The sequence below is a fragment of the Puma concolor genome, chromosome A1, assembly GCF_028749965.1.
Source record: "Puma concolor isolate L17-30 chromosome A1, mPumCon1.1.hap2, whole genome shotgun sequence".
Taxonomy (NCBI): domain Eukaryota; kingdom Metazoa; phylum Chordata; class Mammalia; order Carnivora; family Felidae; genus Puma; species Puma concolor.
The window spans coordinates 39,964,761-39,985,491 of NC_141667.1; the positions used below are offsets into that span (position 1 = coordinate 39,964,761).

Below are 20,731 nucleotides of genomic sequence, written 5' to 3' on the forward strand. Positions count from 1 at the left end.
TCACTGACCTCATAGTTCCTTTGGCGCACTCTGCTCTCAGGAGTGCACAGGCACAGTGGAATAGCAAGCCCTTTTCCCCCAACCTTCCAGTGGCTGTAACAATAGATTGATGAAATACTGCGTACTTTCAATGCTGTCCAGAAAGTGGGACATTCTTTCATGAAAACACATATTAGTAGAACTTGGATGTCAGTTTTAAAGAGCCCACTCTGCCTTCGGTGTCTGCAAAAATAAACAGATCTCAAACAGGATGAAGCATACTCCCCTTCCCACAGACAGCGTTAATATCCACACATCCTTCTATCTTCAGAGTGAAGGACAGACAGCTATCAACCGTACTCTTTCCCCTCATTCCCTTTCCATCACAAACAATGTTTTTCAAAAAAAAAGTCTAGCAAGGCTTTATCCTATCAGGGTCTTTGTTGCTTTTGAAAATGATTATCGTTTCTTGGGCATTCAGAAAGAAGCATCAAAAGCCAAAACCACTTTTGACAGTTCTCACTGGAATAAAAGAGATAGGACACCATTCTCTACATTTTCATCCTCAAAAATGATCTCTTATGAAAGAAAATGATACAATTTTTAAGGGGCTGTGATTTTTCCTCCTTCTCTGAGGTAATCAGCAGTGCTTTTCCAACAGACATTTCATACAAAGTCCGTGTCAAAATCTTCTTGGGGATTCAAGAGAAAAAGTAGATAGCCTTCAGCCCTTTGAACAGCTTAGAGTTATTTAAAAGTCCCTAGAGGTAATATGTGGTTTAAGAATTCAAGCTGTTGAATCAGACAGCCCTGTGTTCAAATCCTGCCCTCACCCTTATTTCTTTCCACGTGTGAGACACACTTCTCTTCAGGAACCTTAGAAATTCCTGCAAAACAAATATAATATTAACAATCATATTCTAGGGTTGCCATGAGGATGAATGGGGTACTTAATCATGTATATAAAGTATTTAGCATGGGAGGCACCTGGGTGGCTCAGTCAGTTAAGCATCCAACTTCAGCTCAGGTCATGATCTCACAGTTCATGAGTTCGAGCCCCACGGCAGGCTCTGTGCTGACAGCCTGGAGCCTGCTTTGGATTCTGGCTCTCCCACTCTCTCTCTCTGCCCCTCCCTGATCATGCTCTGTCTCTTTCTCTGTCTCTCAAAAATAAATAAAACATTAAAATTTTTTTAGCATGGTATCAGAACCCCAAATAAGTACTGGTAAACACTAATAGTGTTCTTGGTAAACACTAATAAGGAAAACAATTATTACATAAAACAGGTTTTTTTAAGTGGTCTTTGAGAATTGTATTACAGAACTATATTCACAAATTGTAAATATGGACTATGTTTTCATTTTTCTTAATAGGGATTTTAAATTGTATGGCATACAATGTTGGTCTCCTAGAAGCAAAGATATTTTCCGGTCCTTCAAGTGAGCAGTTTGGCTATGCTGTGCAGCAGTTTATAAATCCAAAAGGCAACTGGTAAGAATATTCTCTCTACGGTTTCAATACAAATACTAAATAAATTTAATGTTTGGCTCCAACTGCTTGTTCAAATTGGTACATGAATATGTTATTAATGGATATCTTCAAATATCCTTAAATGAAGGATCTTTCCTTGAGAGTCGATAACTTTCGGATTGATAATTAATGAGATGGTGTAATGGTACTTTTTAAAAACCGAGATGGAAGACTTTCCCCAACTATCCCATAGTAAATTCGTAATATTCCCCTTTCTCTAGTGCATTTGCATTGTTCATTTTTGCCTAAAAGTGCTCCCAATTTTTAATGCTGTGTAATCGTTACATTTAAACCATGGTTACATTTATATCAGCTACCTTCAAGGATATGGAAATATATGCCCCCCCCCCCCCCCATTGCTGGTTTAAGTTTCCCTTTAAATTTTTTTTTCAACGTTTATTTATTTTTGGGACAGAGAGAGACAGAGCATGAACGGGGGAGGGCAGAGAGAGAGGGAGACACAGAATCAGAAACAGGCTCCACGCTCTGAGTCATCAGCCCAGAGCCCGACGCGGGGCTCGAACTCACGGACCGCGAGATCGTGACCTGGCTGAAGTCGGACGCTTAACCGACTGCGCCACCCAGGCGCCCCTTAAGTTTCCCTTTAAAATAATGAACATCAATGCAGGGGAAATTAGACGATTCTGAAAGTTGTCTTTAGGTAGAAGAACTTTAGCTCCTCCCTTGCCAGTCTTGATGTCCACTGGTCACAAGAGTCCTGCCTTTAGAAACTTATCTTCCTGTTGCCGCAGAAGGTTTCAGACTTACCCTGGATCTTCCCATCTGGATCCTTTAGAGTTCTTTTCAACGACTGAATGGCTATTTTTGGCTTATCAAATAAGAGCTATAATTAATAATCTTTTTTCTGTGTGAGCTTAAGTTCGATGCTCAAAAAATTGAATTCTAAGAAACATTTAGAATCCAAATTATTCACGTTTGGAGCATGCCTATTTGTGTGATAGGGAAACAAAATGAAATTATCACTCGAGAGGGTACTGTCTCAAAAGACATCTTGGAGGAAGTGAATCATGAGTCTTAAGGGGGTCTTAAGGGGAGGAGATGAATAGTCAGGACGAAAGCATTAACTAATATGAGGAGACTTGGAAAGCAACGTATGTTGTAGTTTGTCAGTCATCCCAAAGGATAATAACGGTCTGGTTGAAAACCCAAAGAGTAGCAATTATTATCATTTGGGATATGAGAGCGCATCTCTAACAGTTATCTTATTATGCTTTGATAACCATATACTGTGGTTAAAGGCTAGACAGATGTTATAGTTGGTATAGTATGACCTTGGAATCTGGCAGATAAATTTGCTGATGACCCGCAATTTTACATATCTAGCCCCGATTCTTCCCTGAGCTGCGGGCACACATAACAAACATCACTACATTAATGCCTAGTAGACATACCAGGCTTAACATATCATACATAAACAAATATCTGATTGTCTGCACCAGCTGATGAGACCAAAAATCCTGACTCCTCTCTTTCTGTCACCATCCCATATCTCATCCATTAACCAGTCCTACTGATGCCACAACCAAAATACATGTGATAACAGACCATGGGTTTCCCCCATCATCCCTGCAGTTCTTTCTCAAAGCCAACATGAGCCCTTGCGGGTACTGCAGCAACTGCTTCTCAGCCCACCTGCTGCTTCCCTTCTCACCCCTCGGGGAAGCCTTGTGAACTGTCAAGTACATGATTCAAATAATGTCACTGCCGAGATTAAAACCCTCTGTGGCTTCCTATTGCAATCAGATGACATTAAAATTCCTTAAAGGATCTTCCTTGACCTGGTCTCAGGCTGCCTGTCCTGTCTCACATTTTACCCCCTCACCCTTAAGCCCTATGAATTCTGTCCTTTGTCCCTTGAACACACTAAGCTCATCACTGCTTCAAAGCTTCTGCCCATGCTTTTTTCCTGGAAGGATCAGTCTTCCCAAGATCTTCACTTGGCTGGTGGGTTCTCATTTTTCAGTCTCCGCTCAAATGTCTCCTCTTTATAGAGACCTTTCAGAGCACGACTACATACATGAGCACTTCAGCTCACCTCCCAGCCACTCTCCCACCTTCCATGCAGATTTCTTTTCTGTATAGTAGTTATTGCTATCTGAAATCACCTTTACATGTTTATACTCCCATTGTCTCTCTTCTGCCCTGTCTCTGAGTATAGGCATATTGTTTTTGTTCAATGGCATGTCCAGAACCCAGAGTGCTATTTGGCACCAAGTAGGGGATCAATAATTGTTTGCTGAATGACTGAATGAAAGTCCCATTTCCAAATTATTCACTTTAGGTTCTCTACAAAGTGAACCATAGTAATTTGACTTAGGTCTGAACTGAACGAGACCTTCGGGGGGACTCTGATGTTCTGCTTCATAAGTATGACCTTGCTGAGGACAATCTGCCATCAAGCTTGAGGTTGTTCTTTTTAAGTGAAAGTTTTTCTGGGACAAGACAAATCTGAGAGAAAGAGACACTATCAGCAGTAGATGCTATTAGAGACAATAAGCTTATGAAGGATTGGAAGGTAACTCAACCACTGGCCCACTACAGGTTGGAAGCTGAACAAGACCAACAGGGAAAAAATGTTGACAGGAATCTAGCAGGCAGAGTCCTGGGAAAGTGAGAAGCAGCCATACCCCCTTTCTCCCTCCACGATTCTCTCTGAGCATACAAAACATTGTTAAAAGACAAGTGTATTAGCAACTTATGGTGAGATTCTGGTGCTGATAGGGTTATGTCCAGACCAAAGACACTAAGCATTCCTAAATCCTACCATGGCCTTCTCATGACATTCCTGAGATATATATAAACACAGGACAATGGCTATTGGGAAACAAGGCACCACTCTATTATTGGCTCAGCTGGTGCTTTTAACTCCAGTGTAGAGCTTTTTGGGAATAAGTAACGGTAGGCTTATCAAGACCTTACTTCCCTCAAGCCTGTCTGAAACCAGCTGGTAAGAGCGTATCCCAGTGCACAAAAAGAGAAGAAGGGAGAGTGCCTGTATTACCTGAGAAGCTAAACCCCGTTGCAGTGCAAAGCTGGAAGGAAAGAGAACAAAAGCTGGCCTGGCATGCCAGTCTGTCCTTCCACTGTTCCGGCCTTGTTGAAGCAGAGAAGCAGAAGAGGCCAAGTAGTGGACATGATCTGCTAATCCACCACAGGCTGGACACTGCGTGAAGTGCCAAGTAGAGAACATCAGAATTACCTTTAAGGAGTGTGGAGTAGAGCCATGGAGAAAGACTGATATGCAGAGCGGGCAGCCATGAGTAATGCCAGAGACGTAATAAGGTCCAACCCCGTATGGTTAATAATGTTGGTGTTCTTTCAGTGCCACTGATAGTGTTAACTTACTATTAAGAGCTCGTTTTCTCCTCCCGAAGCCTGAGACACTTGAGGGCAAGATTTGCTCCTGGCCTCTCTCTCATCAGCCTGTCACAGGGGGCAGGGCTGTCACAGGATCCATGTGGTGGTGTTTCCCACTCTAGTGCCCGAGTGGCCCATGGTTAGGACAAGCGCCCTCACAGCACTCAGGCTCAAGGAAAATAATACGAAACTTGGAATCCAGAATTGCCTATTTGTTTTGACGATTGGCACAGTGCCCTTCTCCACTCCTAATTTATGACAACTGCACAGACATTATGGAAGTAGCAGATGTGGAAAGGACTGTTTAAATATTAACTTGCCTCCTGATACTAGTCAAGTTAACGTTGGGCACAGAAAGTGGGATTACTGTGAATTCCTTTAATATCTGGGAGTCTTTTTCTCCTAGACTTATATAACACACACACACACACACACAAAACACACACACACATACACACATACATCCCTTTATTTTCTTTACTCTCTTACTGCTTGTTCTGAAGCTGCTGTTTGGGTAGTTTCTCCTCCTCTTTCCTTGACTTTCTTTACAATCTGTATTGTTGAGCCCCATCTCTGTCTCTCAGCCCTTTCCTTCCTTCTGACAACTCACATAAGGCTCTAGTCTGAGTTTTCTTAAATCACACTCCTTGTTTTTCAAATACAACCTCAGCTTCCACATGGCTCATATTCCTAGGAATTTATAGGCATATTTTACATTGGGATGTACAAGATCTTAACAAAATGGTCTTGATGCTTTTCTAGTTTTATTTATTACACTTTTACTACACTGTGGCTTTTTCTCTAGAAATAGTGGTCATGTGGCTTCGAAAATTCTAGAGCTTTTTGAACAGTCTCAAAAAAGCTGGATCGTTTGACAAGCAAGATTACCTCCCAAGCAGAGCAAGGGAGCACCCCTGTGTCTGGAAGTAAAACTGTGGTCTGCTGTCCCTTCAGTGGCACATTGAGGCCCTCATCATACACACAGGATGTTTAAATGTGGATGATGCAATTTTTATCAGAAGCAATTATACAAAGGATTGAGATATGTTTAAAATCATTTCCTGGAAGCTTGTGGTGATATGCACTGTCTCTGTTTGTCTAATCTGAAGGCCTGTCGCATGAACAGTCTGAGCTCATTTTATGACTCAAAAATCTTAGAACCCTACAGCCATTTGTGTAACGAGAACTGTCTGGGAACGAAGGGGTATTTCCAGTGGGAGAGATGTATTCTCTTGTGTCAGCAAGGACTAGTACGTGCTTGTTCCTTAAGAAGAGAAATATAATGAACATGTGCCATGGCCAATAAAAAAGTCCATTTATGTATGAACTTATAGTTCTAACATTATAATTAAGAAAAATATTAATAAAGCTCTATGTGTGTTATAAGTACATGGATAATACTTGTCTATAAGACATATGGAAGAGGATTTCAGATAAGTAATAAGAAACATTCAATTCTAGGGGCGCCTGGGTGGCGCAGTCGGTTAAGCGTCCGGCTTCAGCCAGGTCACGATCTCGCGGTCCGTGAGTTCGAGCCCCGCGTCAGGCTCTGGGCTGATGGCTCAGAGCCTGGAGCCTGTTTCCGATTCTATGTTTCCCTCTCTCTGCCCCTCCCCTGTTCATGCTCTGTCTCTCTCTGTCCCAAAAATAAATAAACGTTGAAAAAAAAATTTTAAAGAAACATTCAATTCTATAACAGATGTCAAAGATTACGCTGTATGGATGTTGGTAATAACAGTACTTGGTATTTACTGGTATTTACAGTATTGAAAAGTACTGAGTACTCTTTCTTTGCCAGACACATAATACAGTCGCTCTGAAAGATTTGTAAAATTATTACTCCATTTACAAATGAGGGGACTGGGGCTTAGAAAGGCTAGGTAGTTTGCCTGAGAATACAGAGCTAAGAATAATGTGCATATGGTAGTAATGCAAAGCAGAGATAAGATGTTCCAAGCATACATATTTTTGTAAGTATGTAAAGGAGGAGAGTGGCAGAAGGTAATCAGCATTTATAAAAAATTATTTAATTATAATTGTCAAATAAACTTTATAAAGTAAGATGAACTTCATTTAGTACTTTGAATTAAAATTTCTGTTACAAAATGTGTTGCCTGAATAGAGATGACAGTTACCACCTATCTTTTCATTCTCTCATGCACAGGGCTTTTCCATATAAGTCAGGAGCCAGAGCGCAAGGGTTTTACCCTCAGCTTCCCCACCACTAGCTGGCTGACTTTGAAAAAGTCACATGCCCTCTCTGGAGCACAAAGAGAGGGCCATCCCTACCAAACCAGAATGTTTTGAGCACCTCGTGAGAGAATAAAAGTAAAGCACTTCACTGGTGAAATAAAACCTGTATGTTAGTTTTAAAAAAAAGTGAAGTACTTCAAAAAATAAACCACTGTAGGAATAAACCAACCAAAGAGGTAAAAGACCTATACTCTGAAAATTATAAAACAATGATAAAATAAGTTGAAAATGACAACGAAATGGTATGGCATTCCATTCTCATGGATTGGAAGGATATTGTTAAAATGTCTATACTTCCCAAAGCAATGTACACATTTAATGCAATACCTATCAGAATACCAATAGCATTTTTCACAGAACAAAAAATCCTAAAATTTGTATGGAACCACAAAGACCTCAAATAGCCAAAACAATCTTAAAAAAGAAAAGCAAACCTGGAGGCATCATAATTCCAGACTTTAAGTTATATTACAAAGCTGTAGTAATCAAAACAGTATGGTACTGGCATAAAAATAGACACGTAGATCAATGGAACAGAAAAGAAAACCCAGAAATAAACTCACAACTATATGGTCAATTAATCTTCAATAAAGCAGGAAAAAGATAGTCTCTTCAATAAATGGTGTTTGGAAAACTGGACAGCAGCATGCAAAAGAAAGAAACTTTCTTACCCCATACACAAAAATAAATTCAAAGTGGATTAAAGACCTAAATTCAAGACCTGAAGCCATAAGAATGTGTGAAGAGAACACACACAGTAACTTCTTGCATCAGCCATAGTAACATCTTTATAGATATGTCTCCTGAGGCCAGAGAAACAAAATCAAAAATAAGCTATTGGGATTTATCAAAATAAAAAGCTTCTGCATAGTGAAGGAAACAATAAAAAAAAAAAAAACTAAAAGGTAACCTATGGAATGGGGAAAGATATTTGCAAATGACATATTCCATAAAGGGTTTGTTTGCAAAATATATAAAGAATTTATAAAACTCAACACCCAAAAAACAAGTCAACTAAAAAATGTACATAAGACATGAACAGACAGTTCCCCCAAAGACGTACAGATGGCAACATACACATGAGATGTTCATCGTCACTTACCATCAGGGAAATGCAAATCAAAACTACAATGAGATACTACCTCAAACCTGTCAGAATAGCTAAAATCAACAACACAAGAAACAACAGATGTTGGCAAGGATGTGGAGAAAGGGGAACTCTCTTGCACCGTTGGTGGGAATGAAAACTGGTGCAGCCATTGTGGAAAACAGTATAGAGATTCCTCAAAAAGTTAAAAATACAACTACCCTATGATCCAGCAATCACACTACTTTGAGTATTTACCCAAATAATACAAAAACACAAATTCAAAGGGATGTATGCACCCTATGTTTATTGCAGCATTATTTACAATAGCCATGATATAGAAGCAGCCCAAGTGTCCATCTATTGATGAATGTGTAAAGAAGATGTGGTATGTAAACACAATGGAATAGTAGTCATAGAAAGAATGAAACCTTGCCATTTATAACAACATGGATGGAGTGCAGTGCTAAGTGAAATAACTCAGAGAAAGGCAAATACCATAAGATTTTACCCATTGAGGAATTTAAGAAACTAAACAAAGGGGGAAAGAGAGAGAGAAAACTAGTCTTAACTATAGAGAACAAACTGATGGTTATCAGAGGGGAGGTGGGTGGAGGATGTGGTTAAATAGAGTGATGAAGGAGTGCACTTTTTGCAATGAGCACCAGGTATTGTATGGAAATGTTGAATCACTATATTGTACACCTAAAACTAATATTACATTGTATGTTAACTAACTGGAATCAAAATAAAACCTTGGGGCTCCTGAGTGGCTCAGTTGGCTAAGCGTCTGACTCTTGGTTTCGGCACAGATCACGATCTCATGGTTCTGTGAGTTCAAGCCCCACATCTGGCTCCATGCTGACAGTGCAGAGCCTGCTTGGGATTCTCTGTCTCCCTCTCTCTCTGCCTCCCCCCCCCCGCTCGCACTGTCTCTCTTTCTCAAAGTAAATAAATAAACTTTAAAAAATAAAACAAAACCTTAAAAAACATAAACTATGTCCACTGTTTAAAAAAATAAATTATGTCCACTGTAAAACACAAAACAAAAACAAAAACTAAACCACTATGCATATGTGAGTTACTCTCCTCAGCACTGTGTAAAAATACATAGGAAGAAAATCAAGATTTTTAGTAACAAGTTTTTCCCTACCTCTCTCCACTGCCTGTTTCTCAACCATTTCTCATCTGTCATCAATTAACTTCCATGCATATTGGATTAGCTTCAGTCCATTTCTTCTTCTTCTTGGCCAAGAATGCTATTCTGGTCCCTTTTCCAAAATAATCATGTCTTTGTCTTTCATTGTGGCCTTTAAATATTAGCCAATATCATCCTTTATGTCTTTTTCCAAAGATAAAATTCTCCTGCCATTAGGTTAGCCTGGCAGGGCCATTTAACATGCTTACTTTGTTTATTCACAGGGTTTGCTTTTAGTTTAAACCCATGACATATATATTCCTTTTTGTTCTTCCATTCCATGCTATTTTCACTAACTTGTGACTTACTCTAATTTTTGTTTCTGGAAAGGCATAAGAAGTCTGACTGTAATAGTCTTACACTTTTAAGTTTAAAAATTTATTGTCAATATTTTTATAAATAATTATGGTATTGCCATATAATTAAGCCATCACTCAACACGACTAATATGGATGTGCAAAATGGCATGTCTCTTGTCAACAAGGACCTTCTCTAGGAGCAGAATAAATAGGGAACCAAGTACCTTTTAGAACCCCATGGGCCACCCTGGTGTTGATCCACATATATTTGTTACACCATAATTGTTCATTTCTTTTCCATTTTAAAATAATCTTTATGGCTAGACTTTTTCCATAGTTGGTGTTACTTATCATAAATAAAAATCTATAGTAGAAAAGCCATTTTAAATATCCCTGCTCTGACTTGCTTCTCCCTTCCCCCACTCTGGACACAAATTTGTGCATATACCTACAAACAAACACACATACACACCCATCTTTTGTGACTTGCACAGGGGTTGGATCTGCTGCTCTCAAATATCTGGAGACCTGCAGTGATCTGGGAAAATTCTCCACGCCTCACTAGCTTGGCTTATAATTTAAAGCTTTCCTCTATGTTAATGCCTGAATGTCTGTTCCTGGAACAAAGTTCATTTACAAAGGTGAATGGGGCTTACACATGCGCACCTTCCTGGTGGCCAGTTGTCTGAAACTTTTCCATCAGTCTAGCCCCATCTGACAAGGGATTTAGGGAATACTAAGTGGCACAGGTTGGAACTGTTTGTTAATTTGTTTATAGCCAATAGGATGGGCAGACAATGAGTATCTCTTCTCTGGGAGACTTCTAAACAGAACTTACTATGATAGAAAGAATCAGGGGTTTGGAATGAAAGCACACAGGTGCAGCTCTAGACTTTGTTGCCAAGTAGACACTGAGACTTGGTTTTTCATAGGAAAACAGGAATAGTTGTAACACTTGACTTCTCTGGGAATTTACAAGCATCAAAGGAGACAATGTACATAAAACGTACTTTATAAACTGTAAAGCAGTTCATAAATGTTGCTTTTCCAAATTTTCTCATTCATAAAACAACCATCTGCCAAAGAACCTTGTTTGAAAGGTACTATCTCATGGGCTTTGATTTATAAAAATATGGTGGTCTTAAGACCATTCCTTTCCTTCCAAGAATGTGGAATTTATGTCATCACAAGCCTTTAAATTGAAAATATCAGCTTCTGATTTTAACTTGAGGAAAACCTCATGTTGGATGAGTCAATGTAACAGAATCAGCTTTTATTGACTCATTTGTTTCCAGTGCAAAAGCTAATTTCTAGGCTTCTTATGAAACAGAATAGGCTTAAGATGTTTTAGCAATAATGAGGTTGGTGGACTTCACCTTAGGGAACTGAGAGACCTTGAGGGTTTAGCCATCCCACTATTTAAGGAAGCAATCTGGCAGCCAACAGAGTCTGAAGTAGCATAATAAAGTTTAGAAACTAAAATTTCCTTTTAACACATGCCAAAGGGTTTAACTATTAAATTTATAACAACAGCATTTCCCAGCCAGGAGCTAAAAATGAACTCTCTTTACCTGTCTTCCTCCTTCCTAGAGATTTGAGGTCTTCCCCTTTCCATCATAAAACTCCTTTTGCATTACAAGCGGGAAGCAACTAGCTATATAGAACTCACCAGACCCTTTATGTTGTCAGTGGCTTAAAACTAAACCACGTAAGGAATAATATTTATGTTTATATACTGTGTATTCATAGGCTTTGAAATTTCTGACATTAATATATTGTATACAATAGGCTTCTAATCCTAAGTAAATATCCCCCTTGGATGTCTGATAGACATCTCAAACTTAAAATACCTCATACTGAACTCTTAAGCTCACCTTATCTCAAAATCTTGCTCTACCGATAGTAGCCCCCTTATCTAATCATGACTAATTGGTTCCTTTTAGTTTCTTAGCAGAGAAACCCAGAATCATCCTTGATTATTTGTGTGTGGGGTGAGTGTGTGTGTGTGGGGGGGGGTGAAAGTGTGTGTGTGTGTGTGTGTGTGTGTGTGTGTGTGTGTTTAAAAACTAACCTCAAGAAATCCTACTGGCCCTACCTTCAAAATACATCTAAAATAAGATCACTTCTCATGAGCCCTGTGGGAGCCCCTCATCTCCTCTCGCCTGAATTTTGCATTTGCTTCCAAAATGCTTCACTTGCTTCACCTTTACCCCAGGGCAATCATTCTCAAAAGAGCAGCCTTCAAAACCCTTCTAAAATATGTCAGATCATATCACCACTGTGCTGAAAACTCTCCACTGGCTTTCTCATGTCACTCAGAGGCAAAGCCAAGTTCTTACAATTTCATACCAGTCTTATGGGATCTGGTCCTGTGACCCATCTGACTACGTCTCCTCCCACATTCCTCCTTATCACTGCAGTCCAGCCACAGGGCCTTTGCATTTGCTGTTCCCACAGCCTGGATTATTTTTCCTCCAGAATTTTATGGCTTACTTCTTTACCTCCTTCAAGTCTTTGCTTAAATGACACTTTCTCGGTGAGGCCTCCCTGACCATTCTAATAAAGATTACAACACCTTCCACCCCCACCCGTGTGGGAGGGTCCCCTCCCCAAGGAGAAAACAAAAAACAAAAAAACCTCAAGGCAACCTGTCTATACGTGTACGTGACAACATCCCTCACAACTTTGTAACATGAGACCACTTAATCAGACTGTTTGTGTGTTGCCATATATGGAGACAAAGAAATAGAAAATGTATAAAAAACTACACCACGTGGCATTCGGGGTGCAGTTCTTCTGGTACAAACCCAACTGAGCAGTGCCGGCTCGAATAAAGTTGCTTCCTGGAAAGAAAAGCCTCAGTGTCATGACTCTGTGTGAGAATCCTACTGTACTCCTAACTCTCCTGCTCATTTTTCCCACAGAGCACTGATCACCATCATGATATGTTTTATTTACTTATTAAAGTTGCCTATCTTTTCCCACTAGAATGTAAGTTCCACAAGACCAGTAACTTTTGACTGACTTATTCACTGATGTATCCCTAGTGCCTAGAATCGAGCCTGGCACATAGTAGGTCTGGCCACCATGTACAACCTCACAGGATGCATATGTAACAAGGCCAGGGCACACTATTTATATGGAAATGGTACCCCCTGGTGTGGTGCAAAATTTCAGCCTCGCAGGATCGCAATAAACATCTGTAGCATCCAATAAAACTTGTTTTGCCCTACTATTTTAAGTACACCTCTGTCAATAATCTCTAGAAAAATCGCTAGTATTAAAGGAACACTTGGAGAGTTTATAGACTCACGGACCAAAGGAAGATATTTATAACAGCCCCTGGATTGTGGGTTTAAAACTACCTACACCACCATAAATACTGTTTACTAACTAAACAAAGTATTTTGAATTCCACTGGAGGTGGGCAAATTGGCTATGTTTTGGAACTCTACATAATCACTATTTCCCCACAAGATAATTGAACAGTAAGTGTTATTTTAAGTCATCTTGGAAGAATTCCCAGTTTCACTGCAGGAGAAAAGAGTTTATGTCTTGGGATTTTGTTTTGTTTTCAGAATCAGCACACACGACTGTTCCTGCAGCTCTTTTGTCTGGTTGTGATTAAGTTAAGTCCATTACTTCAAAGAAGCTTTGCCATACTTCAGCAGGATTTACTCACTAACCTATCCTATTCTTCACATTTGTAACATTCTCTCCTGGCATGTTTCTTCCTGTTACAGCGGATTACATAAGATTTTATAAATAAATATACCAGCCTCCTCATCTTCCTGTCTGATTAATATAAGAATGTCACAATTCCTTTGGAGCAGCCACTAGTGATGTCATAGCCTTTCCTTATGAGGATGAATTGTCAGGAATCAGAATTTCACTGAGGCCTCCGGGTGAAAGCAAGGAGGAGAGTCTACTGGAAATGTTGCCAACAAGGAGTTAGCAATGCTCTATGAAACATTCTCTGCAGTCACTAGCATGACCTGTCGGCGTCTTACTAATGTGGTTCACCATATTTAAAAAATGAGTCATAGATGATAAGGACCCCCTTGTTCTTTACCGGTCACCGGAATGATCTGTTTTTCCGCTGTTTTCTATTGTTTTGTGTTAAGAGTTTAATATGGCATAATACTGCCAGAGATCTATGTATTCTTTGAGAGAATTTCAAGTATCTTCACATCCTTTTTGTTAAGAGGCACACAGTTGTACAGATACTTCTTTCTCCCTCTTCTTCCCATCTGATTAATGTAGGAGACCACGGCCCTCACAACAGTAGTGGAGATGTCATAACCCTTCCTGAGGGTGAGATTATCAAATCCTGAATTCTTTGATGAGGCAGGAGGAAGTGAAGGGGAGGGTCTCCGGGGAACACTTAGGCAATAGGAGAAAGCAAGTAGCCTTTTGAGCTTTCTCATTGAGAAAAAGGTGGCTGATGGTGCTTTACTGCCAAAGGCTCTGAAGAACAGGATGGTTAAATGTTAGATGAGAAACACTTAACTTTTATTTTTCAGTGTGTTTCTCTTGGGCTGGTGAGGATGGATGGAAAATGTGCACAGTACAAGTCACCCGAATTACCACATTTAGTACTATTTGAACATACTCTGCCCTTACCTATATTATGAACAGTACAGCCTGGGCCTACAGTGTGGATGTGTGCTTACCAGATGACCTTGGCTGGTGTCCTTCCTGTCCACAGCCTCCTTATACGCCACACAGCCACACCGCCATCACAGTAGGTGTGGCTTGACCATCATTTACAGTTTCTATTCCTTGATTATTCTGGAACCCAACCCATTTGTGCAGATAGCTTTCCCAATCTGGGCCCTATGCCAGGCCTTCGTGTAGCTAAGAGGAAGGAGAATAACCTAAGGGTTAAGAGCTTGGGCTTCAGAATCAGTTACACTTGGCTCTCACTAGCTATGTGAATCATTAACTGTCTTTCAAAATAATCTGTATTTTCCTCTTTCCTCTGTATTCATACTCTTCCCTCTGCTGAGAATAATGACTGACACCTTCATCCTCTGGTATTCATTTTTGTATCCTGTGACCATTTTAATGTTTGTTCCAGAGGGAAGCCTATTTCTATATTTCTGTTCATTTGTACTGTTATTGTTTTCCTTGGCATGTATTTTAAACAGCTTTACTGGATTTAGTAGATAGAAGCACACCTTCATCTTTCTGTACTCATTGTGGCATTTAGTGTGAGGCACATGTTATTTAATCAATAATGCTAAAACATTTATGCAGAAGGCTCATGAAAGAATTTAAGTTTCATCTCATCTTTCCCAACTTTGACAAGGAAAAAACATTGAATCAAATGTGCTTTCTTAGTAACTGGATGCTGCTGAGTAATTAACCGACTACAGATTCTAAAGATCAGACTGTTTGCATGGACTCTTTCTGTCTATTCTTCTGTGACCAGAAATGTTAGATGAATGGTTCCACAGGGAAATAGTCTCTAGTTGGAGAAGCTCTGTAGGAAACAAAACTAACCAAAGAAGGATGTGAGCACCAGTCTCTAAACTCTGCTTCCTGCATTCTGGCTACTGATGTGTTACATGGAAGGAGAGCTCCATAGTATATTTGCTCTGTGTTTTTGCTAAGGATCCCCTTATATAGACAATAAACAGTAAAACCACTTAGATAATTCATTTGCTCCCTATGTAAATTAACATCTGAACACTGAATTTCAAAGACTTAGTATGGAAAAAAGAATGTCAAATATCTCATTAATGATTTTTATAATGATTGTATATCAAGTTAGAGAAAATATATTATTTAAGTTAATTCACCTTTGCTTTTTATTGTATTAATGTAGCTAGTAGAAAATTTAAAATTACATATGCAGATCACATTTGTGGCCTGCATTATATTTCTCTAATGTATTTCCCATATTCATCAAGAATCAGGATCAGCAGGGGTGTCTGGGTGGCTCAGTCAGTTGAGCATCCAGCTCTTGGTTTCAGCTCAGGTCATGATCCCAGGGTCGTGGGGTTGAGCCCTGTGCTCAGGGCTTAGCATGGAGCCTGCTTAAGATTCTCTCTTTCTCTCTCTCTCTCTCTCTCTCTCTCTCTCCATATCTGCCCTTCTCCCCCACTCATACTCTCTCTCTCTCTCTAAAATTAAAAAAAAAATAAAAATTTAAAATCATTTAAAAAATATTAAAATCATTTAAGAATTTGGACCAGCTAAGAGGAAAGGAAAAAGAACTGGTTATAGCTGAACAAATACTATTTTCTTATTAAAAATTGAAATTAAATGTGGGTTTTTTCATTGTTTAGTGGTCAGTTTTAATCTTTAAGAAACTATAGCTAACATTTTATATTTAATGAAAAAAAATTCCTCTTTCTAGGTTACTGGTTGGTTCACCTTGGAGTGGTTTTCCTGAGAACCGAATGGGAGACGTGTATAAATGTCCTGTTGATCTGTCCACTGCTACATGTGAAAAACTGAATCTGCAAAGTAAGTGGTAATTAGAAATATGATTTTTTACAAATAACAAGATCTCATTGTTATAAACCTAACTAAAAAACAATAACAAAATCAATCATAATTCTGTCTTAAAGAAATAGAGACAGCTTTTTTTTTTTTACCTTTGTATCTTTAGTCATATGAGGTCCAATTGCATCCAGTCTTTCAATACAGATTGAAGACCTGATTTAACAAGATGCATGGGAAATGTGCTGCCTCATGGACCATCTAGCCCTAGACTGTGGACCACTTTCCATTAATGTTTAAGATTGTTTTGCTGATTCCTTACAGAAATCTAAGTTTATCCATACCTCTCTCCCTCCTCAAAACAGATTATTAAGTATACACTTGTCAGTACCATGGTTGCATTTAGAAGTAAGGAGAAATACTCTGTTTCTGGTCTTGACTAAGTAATTGCATTCTAAAAGAAAAAAAAAGTCATCATTTTGGATCCTTTGTGTTTGGAATTGCTGTTTTAATTATCCATATCTCAGAGGCTTTCTATTAATGCATAAAGTTATTAAAGGTGCAAGACTAAAAAGCTAAATAAGTCATATTTCCATGCAATATTTCCTGGTGCATCGAAAAAATTACTCAATTTAATCATGCCAAAAAAACCCAGCACTGACGAGTTTTAGAGTTCTGAAGAACTAAAATAGATTAGGAAATCTATGTTAGGGAATCAAGGGAAAGTAGAGATTCAAAAATAGTGATTGGGACTTAGAATCAAGGGCATGTTTCTTATACATCTTTGTATACCTAATTTCTAGCATCATTTCTGGCATAAGATAGGAGTTTAATCAACATGAGGTGGAAGGAACTTCAGTGGTGTCAAATGCTACCAAAGTTGAAGGGTATGAAGACTGAGTACAGATCATTAACTTATTTAAGGAGATAATGGGTGAACTAGATCAGTGCTCTTCAAACATTTTGAACATTCATCTATATAAGACATATATAATACATATTATAAACATACATTTACATACTATTTCTAAAAATAATAAAAATGTACACATTAGGAGTGAATGCTCAAAGGTTTTATTATATAGTTCAAACATTTTATTATATCACCCCCAGTGTACCATATCACCTCTAACATTTGAATACTCATCTCATATATATATGTATATATATTTTTTTAAGTTTATTTATTTAGAGAGACAGCGAGAGAGCTCGGGAGGGGCAGGGAGAGAGGAGAGAGAATCCCAGGCAGTCTCTGTACTGTCAGCAGGGAGCCCGATGCAGAGCTCAAACCCATGAACTGTGAGATCATGACCTGAGCTGAAGCCAAGAGTTGGATGCCTAACTGACTAAGCCACACAGGCCCTCCCATACTTTTTATTTTTTAAAAATTATATGCATGCACTGACTTATTATCTTCCTAAATAAAAATAAATTTAAAAGAATAAGCACTGCAATGAGATACCACCTCATACCTGTCAGAATGGCTAAAATTAATAATATAGGAAACAACAGATGTTGGCAAGGATGCAGAGAAGGGGGAACCCTCTTACACCATTGGTGGGAATGCAAGCTAGTGCAACCATTCTGGAAAACTGGATGGAGGTTCCTCAAAAAGTTAAAAATAGAACTATCCTATGACCAGAAATTGTACCACTAGGTATTTATCCAAAGGATACAAAAATACTGATTCAAAGGGGCATATGCACCCTGATGTTTATAGCAGCATTATCAACAATAGCCAAGTTATGGAAAGAGCCCAAATGTTCATCACTGATGAATGGATATGAAGATGTAGTATATATACAATTACAATTACTATTGTAACTCAGCCATCAAAGAGAATGATATCTTGCCATTTGCAATGACGTGGAAGGAGCTAGAGTGTATTATGCTAAGATAAATAAGTCAGTCAGAGAAAGACAAATACCATATGATTTTACTCATATGTGGAATTTAAAAAACAAAACAGATGAACATAGGGGAAGAGGTGGGGGGAAACAGAGGAAACAAACCAGGAAACAAACTCTTAACTGTAGAGACAAACTAAGGGTTGATGGAGGGAGGTGGGTGAGGGATGTCTAAATGGGTGATGGGTAGTAAAGAGGACACTTGTTGGGATGAGCGCTAGGTGTTATATGTAAGTGATGAATCACTAATGTTACTCCTAAAACCAATATTACCCCACATGTTAACTAACTAGAATTTAAATAAAAACTTGAAACAAACAAAAAGAATAAACACTGGGTGTTATATGCAAGTGATGAAACACTAAATTCTACTCCTGAAACTAGAAAAATAATTAATGAATCAAAAAATAAATTTAAAAGAATAAAAACATACACATAGCAGTTCTGTTATCTTCTTTCTGCACTCCAGCAGATCACATATTGCAAATTTCTTACCGTGACTATGAATCTAATAGTGTTGAGGGGAGAAATGGATCACAAAGAATTTAAGAGCATGTGAGGCATGAACAAGTTCTACAAGTAAAAGTAGCCCTTTGTTTACAGAATTTGAGTAGTGAAGGAGAGTTGGGAAAACGGATGGAGGAGCAGGGTTAAATGAAGATTTTCCTGATAAAAACAAATAATCGTATTTGTAGGGAGAGTAGAAGGAGGTGATGAAAGGGAGTAACTATTTATCAAGAGTAGAATTAACTAGTTGGAATTAACATCACTGGTCCATGGGAAAATCAGTCTTAGAAAGATTGCTCCTTTCTTGAAGACACAAAGGAAAGAGACAACAAAGAGGACTTCCAAGAATGACCTTTAGGTAAAGCTAATAAAATAATGGCCCTGGGTCAAGGAGGGTAAGTTAAAGTTAATGTTGGCTAGGCAGAGATTAGCCAACAAATTTAAACATTATTTAATGTTTAAATAATACTGTTGAGGAGAATTGCAATGTTCCACAGCTCAAGAATGGATACAGTCAGTGGATGATGCCCTAGTTGAGTGGGAGAGAGGAAGTTGGGGATTATTATTTTACATGGCTAGTCTCATCATTTTCTTCTATTTTCTTATTTACCTTATTTATCTTATTTAAATCCAAGTTAGTGGGGGCACCCGGGTGACTCAGTCGGTTGAGTGTCTGACTTCAGCCCAGGTCATGATCTTGCAGTTCGTGAGTTCAAGCCCCATATCGGTCTTTGGCTGACAGCTCAGAACCTGGAGCCTGCTTTAGATTCTGTGCTTCCTTCTCTCTCTGTGCCCCTCCCCTGCTCACACTCTGTCTCTCTCTCTCTCTCTCTCAAAACTAAATAAACATTAAAATCTTTTTTCTAAATCCAAGTTAGTTACTATATAGTGTATTAATGGTTTCAGGAATAGAATTGAGTAATTCATCACTTAAATACCACATCCAGTGCTCATCCCAACAAATGCCTTCCTTAATGCCCATCACCCATTTGGCCCATTCCCCCACCCAACACTCCTCCAACAACCCCCAGTTTGTTCTCTGTATTTAAGAGTCTCTTATGGTTTGCCTCCCTCTGTGTTTTTAACTTACTTTTCCTTCCCTTCCTCTATGTTAATTTTCTTATTTAAATTCTACATATGAATGAAATCATATGGTATTTGCCTTTCTCTGACTGACTTATTTCACTTATCATAATATATTCCAGTTCTATCCACCTGTTGCAAATGGCAAAATTTCATTCTTTTTGATCACCAAGTAATATTCCAATATATATATATATATATATATATATATATATATATATATACATGTATGTATATATATATTTACACACACACACACACATATGTATACTACATCTTCTTTACCCATTCATCCGTTGTTGGACATTTGGGCTCTTTCCATAATTTGGCTACTGTTGGTAGTGCTGCTGTAAACATCGGGGTGCATGTGCCCCTTCGAATCAGCATTTTAGTATCCTTTAGATAAATACCTAGTAGGGCAATCGTAGATAGGGTAGGTCTATTTTTAATTATTTTAATGTTTACTTATTTTTGAGAGAGAATGAGTGGGAGAGAGGCAGAAAGAGAGGGAGACAGAGGTTCCAAAGCAGGCTCTGTGCTGAGAGCGTAGAGCTGGATATGGGACTTAAACTCACAAACCGTGAGATCATGACCTGAGCAAAGTCAGACACTTAAGTGACTGAGCCACTCAGGTGCCCAGTATTTTTAATTTTTTGAGGAACCTCCATACTCCTTTCCAGAGTGACTACACCACAACCAACATACAAACGGGTTCGCCTTTCTCCGCATCCTCGTCAACATCTGTTGTTTCCTGTGTTGTTAATTTTAGCCATTCTGACAGGCGGGAAGTGGTACCTCATTGTGGTTTTGATTTGTATTTCCCTGATGATGAGTGATTTGAGCATCCTTTCAGAATTTCCTTTTAAAATTCACTCACTACTGCTTTGGGCCAGATTCCACTATATGCCATTTTTATTTTTTTATTTTATTATTTTTTTTAATATATGAAATTTATGGTCAAATTGGTTTCCATACAACACCCAGTGCTCATCCCAAAAGATGCCCTCTTCAGTACCCATCACCCATCCTCCCTTCCCTCCCACCCCCCATCAGCCCTCA

The 20,731-nt window shown here is 38.8% G+C and overlaps 1 protein-coding gene across 2 annotated transcripts in view; it reads left to right on the forward strand.

The window, feature by feature from the left end:
* The window catches only part of ITGA2 (integrin subunit alpha 2), a 121,619-nt gene that overhangs the window by 37,184 nt on the left and 63,704 nt on the right, over positions 1-20,731 (forward strand). For both annotated transcript variants that reach the window (XM_086678605.1, XM_025923501.2), the window contains exons 2-3: positions 1,354-1,471; positions 16,090-16,199. In XM_086678605.1, coding sequence (XP_086534731.1) covers positions 1,368-1,471; positions 16,090-16,199 — 214 coding nt within the window. In that variant the 5' untranslated portion in view covers positions 1,354-1,367. The remainder of the gene's footprint in view (positions 1-1,353; positions 1,472-16,089; positions 16,200-20,731) is intronic.